This window comes from Cydia fagiglandana, chromosome 6 (assembly GCF_963556715.1).
Source record: "Cydia fagiglandana chromosome 6, ilCydFagi1.1, whole genome shotgun sequence".
NCBI lineage: Eukaryota > Metazoa > Arthropoda > Insecta > Lepidoptera > Tortricidae > Cydia > Cydia fagiglandana.
The window spans coordinates 1,136,252-1,157,733 of record NC_085937.1 but is presented as its reverse complement, the minus strand read 5'-3'; the positions used below and the strand labels follow the sequence as shown (position 1 = coordinate 1,157,733).

Genomic DNA, 21,482 nt, shown 5'->3' with positions numbered 1-21,482 from the left:
AGGGTAAGTTGATTTGCTAAAAACTTCTTTTGTGTGGAGTGCAACTAGAGAGGAAGAGGTCATGATAGCCCTCGGAAAATGCGTAGCTCATCATGTATTTAATATGTTTTTGGAGAAGTGCAATGTGTGTGTGCTTACTTGGTTTAGCGAATATGGCATTGAAATTTACCAGAGTTTAGTCACTTAGATTTTTTTGTATAAATAAAAAATATTATAGCCCTATTCCAAGCGCTGGTGGCCTAGCGGAAGCGCTGGTGGCCTAGCGGTAAGAGCGTGCGACTTTCAATCTGGAGGTCGCGGGTTCAAACCCCGGCTCGTACCAATGAGTTTTTCGAAACTTATGTAAGAAATATCATTTGATATTTGCCAGTCGCTTTTCGGTGAAGGAAAACATCGTGAGGAAACCGGACTAATCCCAATAAGGCCTAGTTTCCCGTCTGGGTTGGAAGGTCAGATGGCAGTCGCTTTCGTAAAAACTAGTGCCTACGTCAAATCATGGGATTAGTTGTCAAGCGGACCCCAGGCTCCCATGAGCCGTGGCAAAATGCCGGGATAACGCCACGAAGAAGATTATAGCCCTATTCCATGTTCTCAGGTCCAAGAGTCAGTGAGCAACTGTCTCCCCCACCTGGTGTGCTCGCCCGCGCTCGAGGGAGAAATACCCGCCATCATGAACAAACTCATGAAGCAACTCCTCACCGCCGAGAAGTATGGAGACAGGAAGGTATGTTCGACTTATTATTGTTACAGAGAACCATTCTTTGATACCGTATTAGGGTTTCATAGACAGGGGTACCTAGAAAAGTTTTACTTTATTTTTGATATTGTTACAAACGTTTCACGTTATACACACACATGTGAAATACGTTCTTAATATACGATATCTAGTAAGCTTGGGTTATGTCAAAAATTTGAACCATGTAAATGGATAATTTTAAATTAATTAGACCTAATTATGGGACCCATGAGGAATGGAGTCTGCTTTGTTTTAGGCAAACGTTACCAAGTGTATTTTCTCTTCAGAACTGATTAACTGAGAAGTTGGCCAAACCACTTTTTATATGGGAAATTTATGTAATTTTTTTACTGTGAATCATGAGCTCTCTATCACTGAACGACTTGAACCGTGGCCATGAGGACTATGTGGTAAGACGTTACAAAGCAAACGATTTGAGTTTTGTGTTGTTGCAATTGTCCTGATGAGTGATGAGTCTGTGGAAAGAAAAGTACAGACAGCGATAAATTGTGCCGAAAATGTAATATTTGTTATGTTTATTTTATTTGTACAGGGAGCAGCATACGGTATCGCCGGCATCATCAAAGGCCTCGGCATTCTCTCGCTGAAGCAGCTCGATGTGATGGGGAAACTTACCGAGGCCATTCAGGAGAAGAAAAATTACAAGTACAGGGAAGGTAGGAATGAAGTGTATTGTGTATTTAATAAATAATAATGAAAATACACGGCTTTTAGAAAATCATCAATGAATAACTTGAAACTTGTCCACAGGCGCTCTATTCGGCTTCGAAATGCTCTGCTACAAACTGGGGCGTCTTTTCGAGCCGTACATAGTCCACGTCCTACCCCACCTGTTGCTCTGCTTCGGCGATAGCTCGCAATACGTCCGCGCCGCCGCCGACGACACAGCGAAACTGATCATGAGCAAACTGAGCGCTCACGGCGTCAAGTTGGTGTTGCCGTCGCTGTTGCAAGCGCTGAATGATGATAACTGGCGGACTAAGGCCGGTAAGTAGTGTTTTATCAAACTCTGGTGCGTCTTCGAACCGTACATAGTCCACGTTCTACCCCACCTGTTGCTCTGCTTCGGCGATAGCTCGCAATACGTCCGCGCCGCCGCCGACGACACAGCGAAACTGATCATGAGCAAACTGAGCGCTCACGGCGTCAAGTTGGTGTTGCCGTCGCTGTTGCAAGCGCTGAATGATGATAACTGGCGGACTAAGGCCGGTAAGTAATGTTTTATCAAACTCTGGTGCCTCTTCGAGCCTTGCATAGTCACCTGCTGCTCTGCTTTGACGATAGCTCGCAATACGTCCGCGCCGCCGCCGACGACACAGCGAAACTGATCATGAGCAAACTGAGCGCTCACGGCGTCAAGTTGGTGTTGCCGTCGCTGTTTCAAGCGCTGAATGATGATAACTGGCGGACTAAGGCCGGTAAGTGAATTTCTTCGTCTGTCATCCTCTCGGCAAACTCAACCGTTTTTCGAGCAATTAAGTGTGTTGTTGTATTGTAAGCACCTGTATAACTTCTGCTGCTTCATACCAACGCTTTCGTGGTCGACTTTTCGTCAATTTGAAACAGGAAAAATAAACCATAGCTTAATAATTTAATTGTAATTGAGTCGCTTAACTTCAAACTCGGGTAAATCAACCCTCTCAGCAGATATCTACCCTATTACCTTTTCTTAATACCAAAATCGCATAATCTGACAGATGGATTTACCCGAGCTTGAAGTTAAGCGACTCAATTATAGAATTGTTTATCAAAGACAAGCATTTTCATAGGAATTTTATTGATGCATTAGTGCAGCCTTAAAAATTTTATTTTTTTTCTATTAATTTATATTATTTGCAGGATCAATCGAACTGCTCGGCGCTATGGCGTACTGCGCGCCGAAACAGCTATCCTCATGCTTGCCTTCCATCGTGCCGAGACTGATAGAGGTGTTATCAGATTCGCATATGAGGGTGCAGGGCGCAGGCGCGGAGGCGCTCAAGGTCATCGGATCTGTCATCAGGAATCCTGAGATCCAAGGTAACGCGAAACTACTGTATTTTTTTGGAATTCCGTACCCAAACGGTACAAACGGGTCCCTATTACTAAGACTCTGCAGTCCGTCTGTCTGTCTGTCTGTCACCAGGCTGCATCTCATGAACCGTGATAGCTAGGCAGTTGACATTTTCACAGAAGATGTTTTTCTGTTGCCGCGAAACAACAAATACTAAAAACAGAATACAATAAATATTTAAGTGGGGCTCCCATACAACAAACGTGATTTTTTTTGTCGTTTTTTGGTTAATGGTACGGAACCCTTCGTGCGCTAGTTTTTATTTTTCATTTATCATCTGTCATGCTTACCATCTATCATCTCAAGACTGATCAAAGCTATTTTTATTCATCACGACGGGTGTCGCGCACAATACTTTGTTTCCATGGCTGACTACTCTCAGTCAGGAATTCGCGTCGGCACAAAAACACTTCCGCCTCCCAAAGTCGAAATATCGCATCACGCGTTTTATTACGATCAAAAACGCTTGGGAGGAACTGGGACATTTCGAAGTACTGGGAATAGACAGGGCAAGCCAACCACCTCACTCAACTGTTCGTTTTTCTTCCAGCGATCGTACCGGTTCTGTTACAAGCGCTCCAAGATCCCTCAAACAAGACATCGGCCTGCCTCCAAACTCTCCTCGACACCAAATTCGTGCACTTCATCGACGCGCCTTCCCTCGCTCTGATCATGCCGGTCGTCCAACGAGCGTTCCTCGACCGAAGCACGGAGACTAGGAAAATGGCGGCGCAGATTATTGGAAATATGTACTCGCTGACGGATCAGAAGGATCTGATGCCGTATCTGCCTAATATTATACCTGGATTGAAGAGTTCACTGTTGGATCCTGTGCCGGAGGTCAGTATTGTCAATAACAATGTTTAAGCCCTAACTCTCATCATGTCGGTCGTCCAACGGGCTTTCTTAAAAAGACGCACACAAGCAAGAAAAATGAAAAATGGCGGGAGCATAAAGGAACTGCAGGAAATATTGATCTTGAATCTTTCGCTATACTATAAATCCAAGGTTACGTCCTCGCCACATTATACGGCTGGTCTGAAAGCCTGATACTGACAGTCATAGTTTGAAAGCCTCTGAAAATATATTTTTATAGAAATGTTATAAGCTGTGTTATGTTTATGAATGGGGAAATAGGATATTTTACCTGGCTAATCACAAGGTATATCCTCTTTAGGCGTCATCCAGCTTAGATACTATTCCCAACGATATATTTCCAGGTCCGTTCCGTATCCGCGCGCGCACTAGGCGCCATGGTGAAGGGCATGGGCGAGAGCAGCTTCGAGGAGCTCCTCCCTTGGCTGATGCACACCCTCACCTCGGAGTCCAGCTCGGTGGACCGCAGCGGCGCCGCCCAGGGGCTCAGCGAGGTGGTGGCCGGCCTGGGGGTCCACAAGCTGCACAAGATCATGCCGGGTTAGTATCCAGGCTCGAGGAACTGCTGAACCTTGGAGACCACCTCAATGGATGCAGAGGCGTCGGGCAAGGGCTTAGCGTCCTTGTATGTCTAGTCTAGTATTATGATACTATTGCAGCTTTCGCAGTGATATGTTTTTTTGTTGGCGCTGCTATTTAATTGTTGTATAAGTACATTAGTGTTAATATTGAAGCCATAAAATTAACAATCCAATATACTGCGGTGCACGGGCCATTTTGGGCATAAGCTCACATATCTGGCCATAAATTAAAATTTTCGATGCCCCCCACAGACATAATCGCAACAGCGGAGCGCACCGACATCGCCCCGCACGTGAAAGACGGCTACATCATGATGTTCATCTACATGCCAGGCGCCTTCACCGACGAATTCACCCCCTACATCGGCCAAATCATCAACCCCATACTCAAAGCCTTAGCCGACGAAAACGAATACGTGCGAGAAACAGCCTTAAAGGCTGGACAAAGAATTGTTAACCTATACGCTGAAAGTGCTATAACTTTACTGTTACCTGAGCTAGAAAAAGGCCTATTCGACGACAATTGGCGTATTAGATACAGCTCAGTACAACTACTAGGAGACTTGTTATACCGTATATCTGGTGTCAGTGGTAAGATGAGTACGGAAACGGCGTCGGAGGACGATAACTTCGGTACGGAGCAGTCTCATAAGGCGATTATGTCTGCCCTTGGCAACGAGAGAAGGAATAGAGTATTGGCCGGGTTGTATATGGGCAGGAGTGATGTCGCGTTGATGGTCCGACAGGCGGCGCTGCATGTGTGGAAGGTTAGTTGGAAATTGAACTTTAATAACAAGGTGTTATGTGTTATTTTTTGATGATAATTTCTGTACAGTGCGGTCGCATTGTCGGCCTATGGCAGTAAGAGAATTGGATATCAGCGCGGTTATATATGGACAGGAGCGGACGGTACGCGGAGTTGATAGTGATTTAGAAGTTTATTAGAAAATTCAACTTTCATAATAAGGTTAAAGGTGTATTTTATTACTAATATGAACCTCACGGGTTTATTAATAGACCTGTTCAGTTCTGAAGACATCAGCATCATCACCGACTCTTTAAAAACCTATACCCTTTTTTTCTAGAACCCGCTTTCTAGAATTTGAATTCCTTGGAATAACTACAGATTGTCAGATTAATCCTTTACGTTTTGCAGGTGGTTGTGACCAACACACCGAAGACGCTGCGCGAGATCCTCCCGACCCTGTTCGGGCTACTGCTGGGCTGCCTCGCTTCCACCAGCTACGACAAGCGTCAGGTCGCCGCCAGGACTTTAGGAGACCTTGTGCGCAAGGTAAGATCAGTAATGCTTCTCTCTCTCTTCCTTGCAATCATCCCCAATCCCCATCTGATCGTGGGTATGCCTTCCTTGTCTTCTACTTTTCGTCGTAAGCTCAGTAGGTATACTTTTTCAAATTTTTGAGAATGACGAATGATGAACAAATGAAATAACACAGGTTAGTAAAAATAGTGGAGTTTAAATTTGGATTTAAGCACAAATCTGGACGCGGATGGGGCAGCAATCGTATTTCTATGAGTACAGTCAACTGTAAAAATATGGGTGTAGCCAACTTATTCAAAAATATGTCCCATAGTTCTTAATTCGCTGACATACGAGCTATGCGACATATTTTTGAGATGATTTTTGCAGTTTTGATGTTTTACAGTTGACTGTACGAGTTCCACACATCGAAATTGGAGATAGCGTTATATCGTATTATTAACCTCTAGCCGCCCAGAGACCTATAAAAAGGTCTCCTGTTCCATTTTAATTTGAACTTTGTGTTGACAAAATAAAATTTCATTTTGCTTGGCAGGGTTTGACGTATGGCCGGCTAGAGGTTATTACATTCAATATTTTACGAGACCATTTTTGCAGTTGGGTGAACGCGTCCTCCCCGAGATCGTGCCTATCCTCGAACGGGGCCTCAAATCCGATCGCCCCGACCAGCGCCAGGGCGTTTGCATTGGCTTAGGAGAAATCTTGGCTTCCACATCAAGGGACGCTGTACTGTCATTCGCCGATGGATTAGTGCCTACCGTGAGAACTGCTCTAAGGGACCCGCTGCCTGAAGTGCGATTAGCGGCTGCTAGGACTTTTGACAGGTTAGTATTAAAAAAATAAGTTTAATAAAGTTCGGCCATCTTGCTTGATACACGCCCCCATTAATCAGAGATTGTAGCGTCTTCATCACGTGACGCCCTGATATTTGCTGATGCTAAAGCTACCAGAAGTGCGACTAGCGGCTGCTAGAACTTTCGACAGATTAGTACTTAAAAAAACTGCACTTCAACTTTGCCATCCTGCTTTGCACACGTCTTCATAGGTTTGGTAGAGATCCTGGCCAATACGTCACATGATACTATAATATAGTTCGCTGAAGGACTGTGCCTACTGTGAGAACTGCTCCAAGGAACCCGTCACTGGAAGTGCGATTAGCGGCTATCCTGAGTCGTAATCCTGCTTGTCACACACACCTACGCATCGGATTGGTTTCTCAACTTTTGTTCCATATCAAGAGATGCCGTACTGCCTGGGTAATGGATTTGTTCCTACTCTGCGAGCAGCGCTAAGACTCGCTACCTGTAATGCGATTAGTGGCTGCTAGAATTTATGACAGAACTACTCTGTCATAAGTTCTAGCAGCCGCTAAAATAAAAATAACATTACTTCGACTCGGCCATCCTGCTTGGCACACGTCGGTATCGGCTTAGATTCTCGCATCGACGCTGCGTGTATTTAAGGAAATTTTATTTCTTTTTTTTTTCAGTTTACACGCGACGATCGGTAACAAGGCACTAGACGACATTTTGCCTCAAATGTTGGAAGGGCTCAATGACCCCGACCCGGCGGTCGCAGAGGCCACCCTAGACGGCTTGAAGCAGGTACAAAATTTTGAAATGTATTCTTTTTTTTTATTATATTAATGACGATTTGTAGAGTCACCACATGGGATCGTTAATTTGTTATGCATTTTAGGGTTCTTGGTAAATTGGAAATTCTATAGCGTAAGTACTGAACAATCAATTTAGCTAGGCCTAGGGCCTAGGACCCTAAACGGCGCAACAATCGCGAAGCGTGATGGTACATTGTACTACAAGAAAGAAAAAAAGTAACAGATTGATTTAAAATAAGTTGCATGTGTTATTAAAAAAAAATGAACCTTGACGACTTTTGTTTAGGTGATGGCGATAAAATCCCGCGCGGTGCTGCCGTACCTCGTGCCGGTGCTCACGTCGGGCGCGGCGGACACGCGCGCGCTGTCGGCGCTGGCGGCGGCGGCGGGCGGCGCGCTGGCGCGGCACCTGCCGCGCGTGCTGCCCGCGCTGCTCGCCGCGCTGGCCGCCGCCAGAGGCACGCCCGCCGAGGCCCGGGAGCTCGACCACTGCAGGAACGCGCTGCTGCCCGTCACCGACGCGCAGGGCGTCAGATGGTAAGCTGATACGATATAGCCTTGTTCGTGCCAAAGACGGCATACGATGTCACTATGTATACAATTTGTTCATATAACGCAACCTACGAAGCGAATGGCGCTAACCGGAAATCAAAACCCGATCGTAATATCTATTCGCCACGCCGCCTAGACGCTAAGATACTCGATTAAACTCTGGTTGCTCCGATAATTTTTGCGTTTACATCGATATGCTAAAACTGATAATTTTGTTTTTGATCTTCCGCCCTCAAATATTTATCCTCCGAATCCTCTAAAAAAATTTGGAGAAAGGTTTTTAAAACTGATACTTAAAACTCGTCTGTTTGCGTCTGACATATTACTTTAATTATAAGTATGCGTTCCCCGAGTAGCCTAGGTTCACTCAATGATGCTTAAATTTCCTCTACAACTAACTAAACCACTTCGCAGCATAATCGACATGCTTCTCGAAGCCATCCGCACCAGCGAGGGCGACAAGCGCCGCGCAGCCGCCTCCCTCCTCTGCGCCTACGTCACGCACACACGCGCAGACCTCACGCCATACGTACCACAACTACTCCGAGGACTCATCCTACTCTTCGCTGAAACTGACCGAGACGTCCTGCAAATGGCCTGGGAGGCGCTCACGGCGCTGACTAAAACGTTGGACGCGGAGAGACAGATAGCGCATGTGGCGGATATAAGGCAGGCTGTGAGATATGCCGCTTCGGATCTGAAGGGAGAGCTGCTGCCAGGCTTCTGCTTACCTAAGGTAAATATTCTAGTTTGACAATACATACAGGCCTCAAAAGGCGGTCCTCTAGCCATACGTACCTCAACTACGAGGACTCATCCTACTCTTCGCTGAAACTGATCGGGACGTCCTGCAAATGGCCTGGGAGGCGCTCACGGCGCTAACTAAAACGTTGGACGCGGAGAGACAGATAGCGCATGTGGCGGATATAAGGCAGGCTGTGAGATATGCCGCTTCGGATCTGAAGGGAGAGCTGCTGCCAGGCTTCTGCTTACCTAAGGTAAATATTCTAGTTTGACTATACATACAGGCCTTAAAAGGCAATCCGCTAGCCTTACAACTACTTCAAAGACTCATCACTCTTCGCCAAAAACCAAATGCCCTGAGAGGCATTCACAAAGACTTTGGGGCAGAGAGACAGATAGCGCATATCTGTACTGTATTATTAGATATGTTTCAGCGAAATAGCTAAGGCCCGTGTCCTGTCATGTGGTTCTTTTGCTTTATTAAAAACATCACAATTAAACACCACTTTATGAGTCACACTAAAATATTTTAATCCTTCGAACGCCGTCCCTATTACTTTCGGCGCGTAATCGTGAACCGCAAAGCATGAAGCTTGATATTGAGCGGTAACCGCGCGCTTCAATTGACGGTTTTAGCGGTCAAAAGATTAATGGGACAAAATTCATAGCCCTCAAGGGCTTTATTCGCTTACCAAAGCTCTAATTTAACAATAATACCAATAAAAACCATATACCACCATACTTTACAGGGCATAGCACCAATTCTGCCGCTCTTCCGCGAGTCCATCCTCAACGGTCTACCGGAAGACAAGGAAGCCGCCGCGCTCATGTTGGGAGAAGTCATCACGTTAACCTCAGCGGCCGCTATCCAGCCCTCCGTCGTGCATATCACTGGACCGCTCATTCGTATCCTGGGTGACAGGTTCAATGCCAGTGTCAAGGCAGCTGTACTTGAGACTCTCGCTTCGTTACTCTCAAAGGTATGCTATCACTATACAATACAAATACTGTAAACACCCACACACATGCATCACGTACCGTACACTCACGTATCACAGGCATTATATGTCATCAAATAAGCACTTGACACATTGCGTTGTAACAAAAAAATATTACAGATGTTGTGCATAATCGTTTTCTATCGTATTTTCTCGGAAACGTTCGTAGTCAAACTTTTTGTACAGAGACTGACTGAAATAGCAAGACACGTTCGTACGTTTCCCTGAAAATACGATGGAAAATAAGTTTGCACTACATCTGTAACAAAAAAATAAATTGCATCGATGCGGAGTGTTAATGTTATTCTGTTTTTAGGTTGGCGTCATGCTGAAGCAGTTCTTACCACAACTCCAAACGACCTTCCTAAAGGCGCTGAACGACCAATCGCGCCCAGTCCGTATAAAGGCCGGCCTTGCGCTCGCTCAACTAGTACGGATACACACACGCGCTGATCCGCTCTTCGTTGAGATGCACAACGGCATCAAAAATGCCGACGACCCCGCTATTAGAGAAACTATGCTGCAGGCTCTAAGGAGCATCATTACAGGTGGGTTATCTAAAGATCTTCCTAAAGGCACTCAATCGCGTCCGGTACACGACTTGGCTCGCGAGTTCAACGATTACGCTTTTTATAAAGATGCACAATGGCATCAAGCTCTTAGGAGCATTATTACAGGTGTTTAAAGTAGCCGATACCACTTTTTTTTATCTATATGCAAATTGATACGGAGAATTATTTCTCAAGCATATCTAAATTTTAAAATAAATTTAATTTATGGTTAAACGTCTCCCGATCATTGTGATTTTTGTGACAGAAGAGAATGCCACTTTTGTCTTGTTTTATACTAATAAATGATTATGAATTTCACAGTTACTTATATATTTACAACAAAAACTAATTTATTATTCATTTTCAGGTGGAGGCGACAAGATGTCCGAGCAACTAGCACTAAGCGTCCTAGCAACCCTAACAAGCCCGGCCCTATTGGCCCACCCTGATGACCCGCCCCGCGGCGCGGTCGGCGGCTGTCTCGGCGCGCTGCTGCACTGTCTCCCTCCCACACATAGAGATGCGGCCTTATTGCATCACGTGTTAGCTGGAGGGAATACTACGATCACGGAAGCGGATTGGATGCTAGCTCATGGGAGGTCTTGTGCGCTTTTCGTCGCCTTAAAAGAGACGCCTGAGGTTCGTAGTAATCGAAGTCATACTTCGCATTGTATGCCAGTTTAACATATAGCATCATGTGATTCATGTGTTAGCTGGAAGGAATACAAATATGTAGGAAGCGATTTGGATGTGCGCCTTTCATCGCTTTCAAGCGCCTTAAGTTCGTAATATCGTAGTCTTATTTCCAATATATTAATTACCTAATTTAATATGTCCATGGGGGCCACACAATAACCCAAGTAGAGGTAGATTAAAGAAGACTTCTAAGACAATGTGTTTTTTTTTTTTAACTATTAAATATGATCATGAGTTTATATTAAATCATGTGATATAAGGCGTCTGCCCAATGGCCCAATTACATCTTTCGAATAACTCTTAGACAGGCTGATATTTCACAAAACGGCAGATAACTTGTCTAACCACATCGAAACATCTTCATCGACGACTATATTAACGCACTGCTATATTCACAGGTAGTTTACACAGAACAGTTCGAAGAGAAGATAGAAAAAGCCCTCCTAGGATACCTAGCCAGTGACAAAGTACCCATCGCATGCAACGGTCTCCGCGGGATGGGGTACCTGATGAAGCATCTACTAGAACAGGATCGCGCACCACCACAAGTCATACTCACACAGTTCGTCAGGGTAAGTACGAGTTGTTTTTGATGCGAGTAAGTTCCTATAGCAACTGTCTTCGTATGCGGTATGATGATTGGCATAGGACATCTATTTAACCCTTTACCAGGCTATAGGATATATTTCACACATACCTACGGCACTTCAAAAATGTGTTCTAACTATTTTCGATGAGTAATACACATTCGATTGTTATTTTTGAAATGTCAGCCTGGTAAAGTTAACTTTAATATTAACTACATTTTACGAAAACTGTAAAAAATTAAATAGGTGTCCCTTTTATGTTATTTCAAATTTTCAATGTATACATACAGGGTAATTATTGGACCGTTAGCCATATTGTGCGAGGTGTGGAGGTAGGCCATACTGAACAACATTTTCTATGGGACCAACTCCGAAATCACAATAGTTATTTGTACAACAAGAGATCAAAGTTTGATATTTCTTCGAGTGCTTATTTTGAGTCCCGTGCAAGTGAAAGATTCTATAATAGATTCACGAGCGTAGCGAGTGAATCTAATTTAGAATCTTGAGCGTAGTAAGGGATTCAAAAGCGCACGAGATGTAAATAACTTTGATCTCGTGTAATACACAAAATTTTTCACCCTAAGCAGTGAGAACATATCTAGAGGGACTTGTGTTAGACCCCGCATGTTGAAATGACATTTGACTATAGAGGTCACTTGAATGTCAGTGAGCAAAATCGTATTAATGACTCAGTGAGCAAAATCGCATTTTGCTCACTGTTTTTAAGAAGCAAAGTACCCTTGTTCGAGCTGCTGAGGTGAAATTTTTTTTTGCCGTTTCATACATTTTGGTCGAGTGGATGTCCACGTTTTCTATGGGAAGGCCAAATTTTTTTTGGGATTACGGGGTTGGTCCCATAGAAAAAGTTATTCAGTATGACCTACCTAATGACCTCGCACAATATGGTTAACGGTTCAAAAATGACCCCGTATATCCAATAATTATATGAGCCCGAGCGTGTGCCGCTTTAAATGTAATAATCTCGTGTTGTCTGCGCAGAGCATGAACCACAGCAACAACGAGGTGAAGCAGCTGATGGCGCGCGCCAGCACCATGCTCGGGCGCTCCGGCGCGCTGCGCGGCGCGCGCGGCCCCGACGCGCTGCGGCCGCTGCTGCCCGCGCTCGTCAACGGCACCAAGGAGAAGAACACCTATGTCCGCGCCAACGCCGAGCTTGCGCTGCGCGCCGTGCTGTGTCTGCAGAACGACGACACCTTCCACAAGGTGGGTGTTATATTAACCGTCGTATCATTTAACCTTTAGACCCCCACAGACGGCTGGGGCCGTCATCGGAAAGTCTTGCTAAAGAGCTTCGCCAATGCAATAGACTTACGCGGGACTCCGTAAAGTTCAATTTCGCTTAAATAATCGCGAACGCCAGGCGTCCCGGGCACATCAGATTCCTTCGCCGCCTGGCTTTCAAAAGGTTAAAAGGAATATAACTCGATTTGACTACGTTATTTACGTCATTTGTCAGTAATGCCAAGAAATCAATACACTTAACTAAGGGCAAGGTGGGGGGGGGGGCAGTTGCCCTACCCTGGTCTCTGAGCAGAAGCTAAGAATTTTTGGGCAGATTAACCGAACCCTGTTTACAACGTACCCAGCCTCCTCTACTTCTGCCCGACCCCTTAAAAAATGCTGGGTACGCCCATGTAATTACCTACTAAAACATTTATTTTTTACAGCAATGCCTGTCCCTCCTCGACGAAGGCGCCCGCGAGGCGCTCAGCGACGTGGTAGCCCGCGTGCTGCGCCGCGCGCTGCAATACGGCCGGGATGAAGACCTCGACGTCACGCTGCTCACCTGAGCACCGCTGTATCTCTCATACTCTAATATACTGTATCTACCACGAGGACTTTCATTTACTAACCTTGACACGTTCGGACCTGTCCCTATTAGCCTAGCCACTCGCACGCATATACAAAGTACACTATGAGGGTTTACAGTCACGACGAATCTGTCGATTTAGATCACTGCTTTATACTTAATATAGGTCACCGATTGCCCTGTCCCTCCTTGTGTAGGTACCGGAAGGACCATTACATACTTTAACCCGAGGGCAAGCAATAACGGATGCGAGTTTAACTAAATCAGATTGGTAAGTACCTACCTATATAAGTAGATTGACCCTTAAGGGTCCCACGACACCCGCTACGCTACGTTATGAATGAAATCAATAAATTTTTCATTGTACTCTATTTCGTAGGTAATATTGATGAGATGGAAAGTGGTAAATATTTTTTATGGCTATAGCCTAGCCCAGCGTTCGGCAACCTTTTAGCAGCCAAGGGCCACATAGCAGTTAACGATGTGGACGCGGGCCTTACTTTGTTAATATTTATGACTTTATCAGACATTGTCATTTGTCAATATTACGTACAAAGTAGCCAGGGAGGCTCGCGGGCCGGAAGTGAGAGGTTGCCGACCGCTGGTCTAGCCTATTAAAGATAGATAATAAATTCATTTGAGTGGTAAATATGAAAATTCATCATTATTTTTATAAGGGCACTGATTTAAACAAACTCGATTTTTACTACTTTAAACTGAAACGGGACTTAATTGCGTGCACTTACAGCCGTATTCATAAGAAATCCTTAAATGAGGAATGATCAGCATATTAACTAATACGCTGTTTAGGCTTTAAACTTTTATTATTTGGCCCGACGTTTCGAACGTGATATTACTTTCACAGGCGTGTGCCCACAGGCTGTCCACTGTAAACAAGTCCCGTTCCTATAAAAAAAAAAGTAGATATTACGTCAAACGAATATTTTCTAATACATACCTACAACATTATACGGCTTATCAATGTATACATAGGTACTTACTTAATTTTATGTTAAGCGTAGCGTTGATAGTTTCATGGCTTAAAACGAAAACAAATTACATACCTATTATGGTAACTGAGCGTGACATCTGTACGGTCACGTCTAAAATATCGATACGGGCGGAATGCCAAAAATATGTATACACTACCTTAGGGGTCATCCATTAATTACGTCACACGAATTTCTAGGTTTTTTGACCCCTCCCCCCCTCCTTGTCACACTTGGTCACATTTGGCAAACCCCTCCCCCCTAGTGTGACGTCACATTTTTTCTACGAAATCGCCAAATCGAATTAAGTAAGTACCTAAATATTATTAATATTGTATCAAAATATTTTTGACTATATAAATATTAGTAATTTTATAACCCAAAACTGCTTAGGAAAGAAAATTAAACGAATAAAAACGATTAATGGTTTTAAAAACTTGTTATTTAAATGTACAGCGAATAAAATAATTTAAATAAATTTTCGGTTACTGATGAAGTTAAAGTGACGTCACAAACTTTTTGTCTCCCCCCTCCCCCATGTCACAATATGTCACATTTTCTTGACCCCCTCCCTCCCCCCAAACATGTGATGTAATTAATGGATGACCCCTTAATATATGGGCAATAAGGTTGTGTACATATTTTGGCACTTTGTATCAATATTTTTATATAGATATTTATAACTGTCCTATGTAGTAACTTGCTATACCTACCTATACATATATGTGACCCTAATATGTTGCTGAGAATAACAGTTATGGTAATAAATATGTTACATTAATACATTATAATAGTACCTACCTACTGATTATTGTGAATAGTAATTGTAAAAAAACTTGGTTCAAAATTGTCAAGAACAAACCATGCCATGCCATGACTAATACAAGCAAAACGTAAATGAAGTTCTCCTTAAGGAAAATATTGAAATTATTCCTCAAACTTAAGTTGGTAGAATATTTGGATTACTAATATACCAATACTTTAATCATTCATAAATTAATGGTCAATGCAATTTCAACTTAAATCATTTTTGTTGGTTTGGATTTGTCACGGTTTTGTTAATGGGAGTAATCATTAATTTACCCCTAATATCGGTTCCTAATATTGACAATTCAAAATCTTTCATGCATGTAAATGATATGTAACATTACCATAATTCAAGCATACAAATGACATCAGCTATTTAAAAATCTCCAATTACAGGCCTGAAAATTGTTTGGATGCCTTATCTATGCACTCCATAACACTCGTAGTGTCATGTTACATGATAAGATAACATTTGTCCACAGCAATTCAAGCAATTCTAATTTATTACCAGAATTGGCATCTACCTATACAAAACAATAAAATGAAATACTTTGAAATATTGTGAAAAGCTGTTTATTATTTAACAATTCTAGCTTTGTCAGAGGCCTTGAAACATTGTAACGGCAGACAAGACTCCTCTTTATTACAGACATTATTACACTTAATATAAAATAAACACAAATTTGTACTAGTAGTAGAAGCCTATTTTCATCATAATAGGCAAAATTAGCTACAAGTTAATACTAAATATTGCTTCATATACCTACCATTTTCACACATGGAATGTAGTAAAACTTACAGCATAGGTATATTACAATCCAGCTTTTTACCTTATTCGTTTATTATTATATCATTATAGGTGAGCAGCTATTTAGCTGATGAGCCTATGTCACACAGTGTTCAGTACTATATAGTTCATGATGAACCTGATATATTTGGGTATTAATTATGAATCCATTTTTTAAGCGATCATAACTTTTTTTACACCCATGTGGGTCTAAATAACAAACTAGAACTCCGATTTCTTTTGTTTCTTTACAAACCCTCTTTCCTCAAGTAACTGGTTGCACTCCTTGCGATCCAGGTGGGAGAGCGGCAGCCTCTCCAGTTCGTGGTCGTTCTTGCCAAGTAGCACCACCTCAGGCGCCGCGCCAGTGATGAACTTCACTTCTACTTGTTCATACAGGGGCGCGTCTTCCATCACGAACTGCTTCACTTGGGGAAGTCGGTTCAACGAGCATCCACGACACGTCTGCAAAAAAAACACCCGTCAATACCCCTCCAAATACACTGCATCATGTAATAACTACATATTAGGAGGCGTTTACCTCTATTCTGGCCCCTATGATGTTCGATTGGTCGTAAGCAGATGCTAATGCTAGTACTGCACAGAATACTGCTAGTGTTTTCATTGTGATAGGATAACTTTTGCAGTTGACGCAATATACACCGATTAAATTACGGCGGATAAATAAGTTTTAAACACTAGCAAGCTAAATTACCCCTCGACCTGCTAACTCGGACTGAGTTGAAGTGATTCAATTTTTTTTTTTAATTTATTACATGACCATGGATACAAGTCCTTCAGTCGTATTCATAAACATTACATAAAAACCATAAAAAACCACAATAATAGCCATAACAACATGAGATAAACTAGTACACAAAGAATAACAATTTTAGTATCAATTAGCAAACACAACTTATATAACATTAACTCTTTTGAAACTTAATATACAAGTAATTTATATCTTACATGACAATCAAGTATATACATTTAAATTAAATTTCTTTTACAGTATTTAAAATAAAATTAAATACTGGTATAAAATAAACTGGGTTAGATAATAAATCTTGAACGAGGCGGGGAACACTTAACGAGTTCTCTTCAAAGTGATTCAAGTAACAGCAGTGTTGCCAACTCGGATTTTGAAAAGATGCTAGACTAATGTCTAGATTATGCCAAAATTATGCCAAAGTTTGTTGAAATATGCTAAAAAAATGCTAAAATGTCACTTGAAAATACACACTTACAACATTTAATATAATGTGATGTCTAAAAATATTCATTAAACAACTGTACCGCTATTCGGAACCTAATAATAATATTGAGAATGGCAACCCTGTTGTCGGTCGTATTGTCCTTTTCTAGCATATGCGTCCCTCTCTCTCCCACACTCCCACCACACAGCAGTTTGTTTTTTGGCGGTTGTCGCAAAAAACAAATTTCCAACTCATTGGCTTGCTGTTTTTCCATCTGGAAGGTCGTGAAGCTAAACTGCTGGTGAGTTTTTGAATTGTACCCCAGTTTAGCTGACTATATTGAAAAACAGTTTCTAACGGCTTTTGCCGTTCGAAATAAATAATTAAAATTTAGTGTCCGTTAAACTATCTAGCAAATAAAAACGATCCGGAATAGTAATGTGTAAGTTTTCAAAGGCTGCCTGCGCGCACCGTGGCTATGCTAATGAAAATACTAAAACACATAATGGTAGAAAACACATCGAGCTGGTAAAGCGTGCACTTGTCACCATTAGAATTTAATTAATATTATACCTACATTAAGTCTCTTCAGAGTCTTATTACTTATTACTTTAAATCTTTGTGTGTCTATAATAACTGTTGAAATTAGGTATAACACTTAAATGGTGATGTGTGGAGGCATACCCTTCAGTTTTCAAGTGATTTGTGTTTTCGAATACGAAAGGATCGGATAGTTAATACGTGTTACGTAGAACCTACGTATTAAGGTAGAAGCTTATAGACGTGTAGGGTTTATCTGTCCAAGTATCTATCAGCAACTTGTCGGTTTATCCCGTTCCGGGTTAAATATAATATTGCAAAATGAATTTTTTGGTAATAAACTTGCTGATAAATAACGTGTACCCGCTTAGGAGTCGACGAAGCCCCGCTTCGCGGGGCTTCTATTTCCGCTCTGAGGGACACAAGGTAACGAACAAACCTACATCGCAAGAATTGCATTTATTTTTGTGGAAAGTGAGTACTTCGGCAGTACGTAAACTTAAGTCTGACTAGATAAAGAGATATATTAGCTGGCTCTGCGCAAGAATGACATGGAAATCCTTAAGTATTTCACTCCTTATCAATTTACATCTCTCCAACTAGATCTTAGATTTTGAAAAAAAAGAAAAAAAAATGGTTAAAATGTAGGTAGATAGGTATCTCTTTAAATAAATAACAGGTACTAACAGCTTAAAAGAACTCTTGCATGTAGTTGCTATATGTGCTTGTATTATTTTGGATTTGAATAACTTGATTATTCATTCTATATGTAACTATAGGTACATACAAGACGGTTCTTTAAGCCTACCTACCTACCTACATAAATAGTACCTACACTTGTAAACGTTTTAAATAAAATCGGAAGCCTGTGACTTGAAAGGGCATTAACAATATGGGAATGTTTAGATTGATTCATTGACGAAGACGCATGGTTTGCTTCATAATTTCAAATTATATTCGCTAACTGTAGAGTTAAAGTTTAGTCATGGCAAATCTCGTCACCGTGAATGACACTTTCTAAAAGTGCCTATTAAAGTAAATCCTTTCCCCTTGTCGAGCGAAGAACTCGCAACTAAGGGAATATTACCCATAAACATAAACTTCATTTGAATGATATTCTTAAGCTATGTCTGTTATGGTTCCACCTGCGTAAGGTGTGCCTAAGAGAATCTTTTATTCAGTCACAAACTAACGTCAAGTTATTTGTGATGATACCAATATGTTGTGTACCTATTTAAGCCTGCGCAAGGCTGCCATGTTTCCACCTGCGTAAGGTGTGCCAAAGAATCTTTGATTCATTCACAAACTGATGTCAAGTTACTGATGATGATATTACAACCTATATAAGCCTGCGCAAGGCATGTCAGAAATTAAATGATATGGTCATAACACAGGCGAGCGAGTAGGCCACAATCATAAAAATATAACAAAGATGAATATGTAAATACCTCCTTTTGGACAAAGGACAAGTGAAAAGGGTTCTAACAAAATAATGTTCTGGGTAAAAATCAGTCGAAATAGGCTTCGTTATTCGAGGTTTCATTTTTGTTTACCAATCTATTTTAAGGGTCCCGGACACCCTATTGGCTAAACTCAAAATTGGAATAATTAACATTTCTAAAATTATAATATAATAGATATGAAATAACCTAAGATTCCAGGCCTATCTCGACTCATTTTTATTTTAAAGATGAAAAAATCTTTGCACCCTAATATAAAATTGTGGTCTAGAGACGCTAAGCCTCATAACGTTGGTGGCATAGATAATACTAAGAGATTTAGTCACCTAAATTCGACCATAAGCCCAGACAGAATATTGATATTTAGAATAAGGTGTGGTCAATCCTCCAAGGTCCAGATAATCTGTGGACTCTAATTAAATCAGGCTCACTTAAGCTCACGACACAACATAGCTTACGGTTCAATTCTGAAATAAGCTATGTTTAATATCACTGATGGTGTGAAAATAAAATTACAAGAGCACAAATAGCCTGCTCAAGGTGTACAAAGGGTTCCGTTTAGCGGCCCTATGAATATCTAAAAACCTTTGAAGTCTATGCCTGCTATGACAGACTAGAAATTAATATAAATTATATTTGCCTCGAGAGCACTAGTCTTTCAGTTAACATTTTTACGAGTACCTACCTATGTAGGTACACGACATAACCAAGGTTAGGTACCTATTTAATTATTATATCCCTGACTGGCATGGTATAGGAAAATTGTCATGTGCTGCACAAGCATGTTGGAAATAAAAATGTACAAAACTGACCTAACGGGGCGTTTATGAATGATTTATTTTACACCCTTATGTCTGCCTTGTGAACCTTGAGGATTCGAACCACCTTGATCGTAAGTGCTCCTATGCACAGATTAAGTTTATTTTAAACTACCCATGCACTAATCTCAAAGGCACGTGCTTCTATGCACGGACCAAATATTGTTATCACTTATATAATTCACTTATCATTATTCGTCATAGTTTGATACTATACGTTTAACAAATGTACCCACCGTGGAATGTAATGTACCCAGTCATAAGGTTTTTAATAAACAGTGACTTAATGGTTTGCACGAACGATTCTAGTATAACTTCTGGGCGGTCACGTCTAGGGCATGACCCTCTAGTTCTCAATTTATACAAAATTATAGCATTGCGATACTGTTTGCTTTGCACAATGTGAAACAGCAGCAAGCCTTGCGAAAAGGCGAAGCTATTTTGAAAGGCGAGTACTTTTCAAAAATACATTGTAATATATATAAATATGTTTTTGTCGTGGAACAAGTACACCCAAACAAATGCAGTCATTTATTATAATATGTTGGCAAAACTCTGCAAAAGAGTTATATAGTCTGTCTGTACAGTGTAACTTGAAGGCATGTGCATTGGCACATGAATCTCTTGAAACATGGTGGATCAATTAATTTACACCCCGTCTGTGTCTTGCTCCTATTACCAAATCCACAAGTTAAGGACCTCAACCTATATATAGGTACCCTTCTTGCTCGAGACCTGTAAAAAATGTACACAATAATTTCATGCAGTCAAGTGTCGGAAAACTAGATCCACACACTTAGCGATATCGTGAATATATATCCAAGAACTCTGTATATTGCCTCCCAGGAGGCGGGATGTTATTAGACTAACCTATATAGTAGGTAGTAGGCCAGAGATATAGTATACAAAAGTACACTGGCCCAAATTAAGTAATATTATATTTCAGAATATAAAATAATTTACAATCTTGCTATTATTGAAATATAAACAAGTAACAATTATCCTTAGTTCATAAGGAGGATAAGTATACCTAAATATCTAATAGATTCGACAAAGTGTTGATTCTAGCATTGGATAAAATAGGTCCCTCTTAAAGGGCCTCTGCGCTGTGGCTTTGGGGCCACAGGCGTCCGGCAAATGGTCGGGAACCCCCTGGTTTCCCACAGCAAATAATGTAAAATCACGAAATAAGCACATAAATTTGTATTTCGGTTAAAAGCACCTATGCGATGAGCTAGGGTTTCGAATTAAGTAAGTATCTGATTCCTTATAATTTACACACTGAATAGAGAAAACTGAATATTCAGAATTAAGCAATGTCTATGAATAGTTTACAGAAATTAAGCCACTTTAGCGGTCAGAACCAATAAAGTTTTAAGGCTTATGTCTACCAGTAGGCACCAGATAAAGTAAACCACTAAGAAACTACTCTTACTACATATATACAAATTATTGAGTAAAATTAAGGTTATGATAGCTAAACATGAATTTAATTAGAATGACTCTGCAAATATTATTGATAAAGTTCTGTGGCAATTCTACACAAGAACACCACAAAGCGTCATAAGTTATGACTCATAACTAGTGCCACAGCGCAGTGAACAATGAGTGTTGTGGCTTAAGCTCTCATAGTACCTAACCTTCACACTTTTAAGTAAGGTTTATTTATGTATGTACAGTGACTTGCGTTCTCGTTAGTAAAGCATATAAAAGGGTTAAATGCATTTTATAGCTATAACTATAACCTATAACCAAGTAT

The 21,482-nt window shown here is 41.4% G+C and overlaps 2 protein-coding genes across 2 annotated transcripts in view; one reads left to right on the top strand and one right to left on the bottom strand.

The window, feature by feature from the left end:
• LOC134664913 (stalled ribosome sensor GCN1) overlaps positions 1 to 13,148 on the top strand; it is a 53,508-nt gene extending 40,360 nt beyond the window's left edge. Inside the window, exons 25-42 of the mRNA XM_063521624.1 lie at positions 596 to 724; positions 1,290 to 1,413; positions 1,508 to 1,744; positions 2,597 to 2,776; positions 3,361 to 3,650; positions 4,031 to 4,226; positions 4,520 to 5,034; positions 5,424 to 5,561; positions 6,147 to 6,373; positions 7,039 to 7,153; positions 7,451 to 7,701; positions 8,131 to 8,452; positions 9,210 to 9,440; positions 9,775 to 10,006; positions 10,377 to 10,648; positions 11,104 to 11,277; positions 12,295 to 12,519; positions 12,984 to 13,148. Coding sequence (XP_063377694.1) covers positions 596 to 724; positions 1,290 to 1,413; positions 1,508 to 1,744; positions 2,597 to 2,776; positions 3,361 to 3,650; positions 4,031 to 4,226; positions 4,520 to 5,034; positions 5,424 to 5,561; positions 6,147 to 6,373; positions 7,039 to 7,153; positions 7,451 to 7,701; positions 8,131 to 8,452; positions 9,210 to 9,440; positions 9,775 to 10,006; positions 10,377 to 10,648; positions 11,104 to 11,277; positions 12,295 to 12,519; positions 12,984 to 13,106 — 3,981 coding nt within the window. The 3' untranslated portion in view covers positions 13,107 to 13,148. The remainder of the gene's footprint in view (positions 1 to 595; positions 725 to 1,289; positions 1,414 to 1,507; positions 1,745 to 2,596; positions 2,777 to 3,360; positions 3,651 to 4,030; positions 4,227 to 4,519; positions 5,035 to 5,423; positions 5,562 to 6,146; positions 6,374 to 7,038; positions 7,154 to 7,450; positions 7,702 to 8,130; positions 8,453 to 9,209; positions 9,441 to 9,774; positions 10,007 to 10,376; positions 10,649 to 11,103; positions 11,278 to 12,294; positions 12,520 to 12,983) is intronic.
• Positions 13,149 to 15,479: 2,331 nt separating this feature from the next.
• Positions 15,480 to 16,454, bottom strand: LOC134665547 (selenoprotein M-like). Its single transcript, XM_063522524.1, has 2 exons — positions 16,251 to 16,454; positions 15,480 to 16,174 (listed from the first exon to the last, which is right to left on the bottom strand). The coding sequence occupies exons 1-2, from the start codon at positions 16,332 to 16,334 to the stop codon at positions 15,932 to 15,934; spliced, it is 327 nt and encodes a 108-aa protein (XP_063378594.1). The 5' UTR covers positions 16,335 to 16,454; the 3' UTR covers positions 15,480 to 15,931.
• Between the last annotated feature and the right edge of the window lie 5,028 nt (positions 16,455 to 21,482).

Coding starts and splice junctions, on each gene's coding strand:
- LOC134665547 (XM_063522524.1), bottom strand. CDS start 16,334: ATGAAAACACTAGCAGTATTCTGTGCAGTACTAGCATTAGCATCTGCT. Junction 16,175..16,250: donor TCATAGGGGCCAGAATAGAG/GTAAACGCCTCC, acceptor TTTTTTTTGCAG/ACGTGTCGTGGATGCTCGTT.